This window comes from Eriocheir sinensis, chromosome 11 (genome assembly GCF_024679095.1).
Source record: "Eriocheir sinensis breed Jianghai 21 chromosome 11, ASM2467909v1, whole genome shotgun sequence".
Classification (NCBI taxonomy): domain Eukaryota; kingdom Metazoa; phylum Arthropoda; class Malacostraca; order Decapoda; family Varunidae; genus Eriocheir; species Eriocheir sinensis.
The window spans coordinates 12,278,573-12,284,303 of record NC_066519.1 but is presented as its reverse complement, the minus strand read 5'-3'; the positions used below and the strand labels follow the sequence as shown (position 1 = coordinate 12,284,303).

The window sequence follows — 5,731 nt, the reverse complement described above, 5'->3', positions numbered from 1 at the left end:
AAAGAGACAGAAGAGAGTTAATTCATTTTTAACCGTGATAGCAAAGATTAACAGAACAGGACGCATTAAAAACAAAACATTATACGAAATCTTCCTTAATATCAACAAAAAACGTTCCAGTAACATGAAGAGTTAACGTTTCAATACCACAAAAGGGACAGAAGAGTTAGTTCATTTTTTTCAATAGCTATAGCGAAGAACAGCAGAACAGGACGCCTTCAAAAACAAAATAGTATACGGAATCTTCATTAATATCAAGCAAAAAAAACGTTCCAGTAACACGAATAATTAACGTTTCAATACCACAAAGGGACAGAAAAGAGATTAATCATATCTTCAACCGCGATAGCAAACACGAACAAAACATGACGCCTTCAAAACACAAAACATTAAACCGAATCTTCATCAAAATCAACAATAACAAAAAAACGTTTCGGTATCAACAAAAAACGTTTAAGAATCAACACGCAAACGTTTCAGGACCCCCCAAAACAATGAAAACTTTCCGCAATTCAAACGGGAGCACAAAACTGAACCAGCACAGCAAGTCTACATCACTGGGCATTAAGTAATTGTATCTGGCGCTAAGTTAAGGAGTCTAGGAGCCTTTGGGAGCGTCCTGAGTCCCACGTGAGGGCTGGCGGGGTGTGGGTGTGTGTGGCTTGGCCGTAAGGGGCGGAATGAGGGTAGAGGAAGACCTTACCTGCGCGAAGGGCCAAGGTACAGGTGTAGAGTGCGAAGTACGGGCTTGGAGTGAGAGAGCGCTTACCCACCTTTCATCCTCCCTCCCTCTCTCCCTCTCTCCCTCCCTGCCTGCCCCTCTGGTATACCCTCGCTCTCCCCCTCCCTCCTCTCTCTCTCTCCTCTCCCTCTTTCTCTCTCTCTCACATCTCTTCCGTCATGTTTCCTAAGCCTTTCTGCGTCTTTCCTCTCTTTCTCTCTCTCCTCTCCTCTCCTTCCTCTCTTTTTCTCCCTCTTCCTCTTATTTTCCTTCCTCTTCCTTCTCCATGTTTTCTTAGTCTGTTTACTCCTCTCTCTCTCTCTTTTCTCTCTCTCGTTCTTTCCTCTCTCTTTCGTGGTTTGATGTTCGTTCATAGATAGGAAGGTTAGGTTAGGTTAGGTTTACATAAGGTGCCACCCTCCCCCCCCCTCTCTCTCTCTCTCAAGCTGTAATGTTCTTATGTTCTTCTGTTCTTATGTTCTCTTCCCTCCTTTCTCTCCTTCATTATTCCATCTTACAGCCTTCTGCATCCTCCTATCCTTCTATTTATCTCTCTATTCCCTGCAGCATCCATTTCCATTGCCTACTCTCCCTTTTCTACATCTACTTTCCTCATTTTATCCTCGCTTCGTCAGCCTATCATTTTTCCTCAAGCCAGTCAGCCAGCCTGGACCCCACTCCCTCCCTCGCTCCCTTCCCTCTCCCTCTCTTTTCTTTCTCCTCCCCTCTGTCCCTTCGTCCCTCCTGCCCCTCCTAAGTCCTCCCGTCGTCTAATCAGTGATAACGTTATCGGAACACTTCAGAATTTGTGTTGCCTTAAGTCTCTCTCGGACATTGGACATCGCCTGCCCTCCCTCCCTCCCTCCCTGGTCCTATGTATGTGTGACTCCCGAGCTTGGAATGAAGAAAAGATGGGAGGACTTTCGTATATGCTTCAGTAGTGATAAAGGATTGAGCAAGTGATTGAGACCTTTTTAGAAAGTATTCAGATCTTTGGTATAGATTGAAAGGGTAAAAAAATCAACACAATTAAAGAAGGAAAGGATATACTGTAATGACTTCTATAGGTTTCAGCCTGAGTGGAGGTAGAGGATTGAGGTGTTTTGATAATGTGTTCAGATCTTTGGCATAACTTAAACGAGAAAAGAGAATAGAGAGAAGGACGTTGAAAAGAAGGAAGGAAAAATAGAAGTAATGATGACTTAGCAATATTATCTTTATTTTTATTATTATTATTATTATTATTATTATTATTATTATTATTATTATTATTATTATTATTATTATTATTATTATTATTATTATTATTATTATTATTATTATTATTATTATTATTATTATTATTATTACTAAGGCACTCGTATTTCAAGCTTTCAAAAATCACTCTACACTAGACGCATATAATTAAAATATCACAACAGTTTATACTCGTATATATTTTTTTCCGAGGCATGAGGAATGAATCTCCTCGTAACTAACTTAACCTTGAGAATGGAATGAGAAAGAAAAAGAAAGAAAGAGGAAAAAAATAAGAAAAGTAAGAGAGGAAAGAAAAGGAGAGTAACAGAGCTGCTCAAATCAACAACATGAAAAAATAAAGTAAAACAAAATCATTATAGGCGAATATATATAAAAAGATATTGATAAACTATAGAAAACAAATTGATAAACTAAACGCAGTAATAAAAATAAAGTCAAACAAAATCATTATAGGCGAATATATAAGAAAAATATTGATGATTTGTAAAAAAAAAACCATATTGATAAACTAAACGCAGTAATAAAATAAAATAAAAAAAACATTGGAGCTAAGGTTAGTATTGACTGATAACGTTTGCAGTAAAGAAGTCGGTGGTATTATTATTGTAGTTGATAAAAAAAAAAAAACTTTGATATTCGTGGTCCCTAACATTACTATAGCGGTACTAGAACTCAATAACGTTGCTAGTAGTTAAGAAGAAAAATTTGATAACAGTTGCTATTTTTAAGGCTGCTAGTTGTAGGAAACGCTATTAGAATTTGCTATTGAAGGCTGCTAAATATGAGAACAAGTCGCTTCAAACGTTGCTATTATGGGAATCAGTCACACTTCAAACGTTGCTAATATGAGAACAAGTCGCTTCAAACGTTGCTATTATGGGAATGAGTCACACTTCAAACGTTGCTAATATGAGAACAAGTCGCTTCAAACGTTGCTATTATGGGAATGAGTCACACTTCAAACGTTGCTAATATGGGAATGAGTCACACTTCAAACGTTGCTAATATGAGAACAAGTCACTTCAAACGTTGCTATTATGGGAATCAGTCACACTTCAAACGTTGCTTATATGAGAACAAGTCACTTCAAACGTTGCTATTATGGAAATCAGTCACACTTCAAACGTTGCTAATATGAGAACAAGTCACTTCAAACGTTGCTATTATGGAAATCAGTCACACTTCAAACATTGCTAATATGAGAACAAGTCACTTCAAACGTTGCTATTATGGAAATCAGTCACACTTCAAACGTTGCTAATGTGAGAAGGAGTCGCTCAAACGTTGCTGTTATGAGAATGCACCCAAGTCAGCGTTGCCAGTCATCGCCAAGGTCGCTAGTTGTTGATAATAGCTAAGAGCAGCTTCTGGTACTCCCCCTGCGTGTCATCCCTTACGTCGTCCGCTAACTCGTTGCCGTACATCTCCTTGTAGCGACCCTTGATGTCCTCCAAGTCGATCTGTGGCAGTAGTAGTAATAGTAGTAGTAGTAGTAGTAGTAGTAGTAGTAGTGAGAGCGACAAAGAAACAGAATTACTACAAAGATGGTATAAGTCCCCTTTGCATACGTTTAGAAATGCCAGATCTTACTTATTTGGGATTCAGAGAGGAGAAGGATTGGTATGAGTCCCTTTATATATCTTTCAAAGGGCTGAAGAGGTCACTGAGGGGGTCACAGGGTCATGGGGTAGAGGATGGCAGAGATAAAAGGAGATAAAGAAACAGGATACAGAGATGGTGTTGAGTCCCATTGCTGGAGATTATTTAGGAAGGTTCAGAAGGGAGAGGATTAGTGTGAGTCCCTTAATAAATGTTTCGAAGGGGCGTTGAGGTCACTGAAGGGGTCTTGGTGTCATGGGGTAGAGGATGGCTGAGATAAAAGACGATAAAGTTAGTGATGTGTGTCTGTGTGAATGAGGAACCTCACCTCGGAGCGGCTCACAATGATGCGGATGAGCGCCTCGTCGTCCGTCCCCGCCCCGGCCATCGTCTGGTTCAGCCGCTCGGCGTAGAAGCCCAAAGGGTCTCGCACGCGTTGCACTGTGAGGGGAAAAGTAGAAAATGATATCTCTTGAAAACAACAACTTCCAATCGTTACTATCATTCCAATCATTACTAGCAACGCTCCTTACGACTTGCAGCATTGAAAACTAGCAAATCTATCCATCTAATTCTGCCTTCCAATCCTTTATACTAATCCTAATACTAGTCCTAATCTTACTATACAAAAGATATCGGGAAAATCCTGTCATCTATACTTCCTTATTCTACAACTAATTAACTAATCAATGGGGCGCGTCGCTTCATTCACTCGCTGCCTAAACTCCCGACGGTCTTCCCTATAGCAAGCTCCCATGCAGCCGCTCTCTCCATCTCAAGTCTTTTCCGGTATAGGATCGATCGACTTGCGCCAACCATGAGTTATGTGGGCGTCCCCTTGCTCTCCTCCACTCAGAAATACAATAAATCCAACTCCAAACACATCCTTTTAAAGCCATCCGGTCCTCCATCCATCCTTACAGGCCTTCCCATCAGCGTTACCATATTATCGTATTCCAAACATCGCATCTACCAGTTCTAAGGCCCAAACCTCTCGTAGCCACACAGATAACGCGATTCCAGTTGAAGTTATCATTAAAAGCGTTACTTGTTGATGTTAGTTTACGAAAGCTGTGAGTCAGAAACTGAAAAATGTGATGTGCTGAGTGGCTGAGTACGAGAATTTGGTAACGCTGCTTCCCATCCTCTCTAGATCCTTACCGATAGCCAGGAGTCCTTTTTGCATGTCTCCGCTGAACTCTGACTCGATGGCCTCCTCAATGTTGCATCCCGCGAGCCTCAGGTACTCTTCAAACGTCTCCTGGAGTTGTGGGTAGCTGCGGGAGTTGAGGATTGTGATGAAGTCCTCGGTGTCCTCCTCGTCCTTGTTGCCCACGCCAGCATCGTAGAGTGTCTGCGAGGAGGAGGAGGAGGAGGAAAAGAAGGAGGAGGAGGAGGAGGAGGAAGAGGAGGAGGAGGAGAAGGAAAGGTATAGTTAAATTCGTACTACAGCCATCTTCAGACATTGGTATAGTCTATTGCAAGTACTAAACATTTCCTAGCATTCAATATTTCTCTATCTGATGCTTATTCTTTCCCAGCATTCTTTCCCACGTCTGTTCTTTGCCACTGTTCTTTCCAATGTCTGTTATATCCCAGCACCCTTTCCAGTCGTCATCTTCAGACATTGCTGGTCTATTCCAAGTACTAAACATTTCCTAGCATTCAATATTTCTCTATCTGATGCTTATTCTTTCCCAGCATTCTTTCCTATGTCTGTTCTTTGCCACTGTTCTTTCTTATATCTATTATCTCCCAGCATCCTTTCCAGTCGTCATTTTCACCCAATAATAGTCTATTCCAAGTACAAATATCCTTATCAGCATCATCTTCCCCTATCTAATGCTATAGAATACTCCATCCTACTCCTTCTAAAGCTCTTTCTTCCCCCCATAGCTAAACATAAGAATACCAACACTCTACTCTTACATGGGCATCCGTCTTGGCCCTCGCAGCGTCCACGGTCTGGCTCTGGTCTCGGTCGGCCCCCACCAGACTCCTTTCCTCTTTCCCTAACTCCATCCTGCTCCTTCTAATGTTCTTTCTTCCTCCATAGCTAAACTTATAAGAATACCAACACTCTACTCTTACATGGGCATCCGTCTTGGCCCTCGCAGCATCCACGGTCAGGTCCTGGTCCCTGTCGGCCCC

The 5,731-nt window shown here is 41.5% G+C and overlaps 1 protein-coding gene across 1 annotated transcript in view; it reads right to left on the bottom strand.

Moving 5' to 3' along the window:
- Positions 1 to 1,974: 1,974 nt before the first annotated feature.
- The window catches only part of LOC126996841 (annexin-B12-like), an 8,033-nt gene continuing 4,276 nt past the window's right edge, over positions 1,975 to 5,731 (bottom strand). Inside the window, exons 6-8 of the mRNA XM_050857713.1 lie at positions 4,742 to 4,934; positions 3,909 to 4,021; positions 1,975 to 3,441 (exon numbers count right to left, since the gene is read on the bottom strand). Of these exons, the coding sequence (XP_050713670.1) occupies positions 3,319 to 3,441; positions 3,909 to 4,021; positions 4,742 to 4,934 (429 nt within the window). The 3' untranslated portion in view covers positions 1,975 to 3,318. The remainder of the gene's footprint in view (positions 3,442 to 3,908; positions 4,022 to 4,741; positions 4,935 to 5,731) is intronic.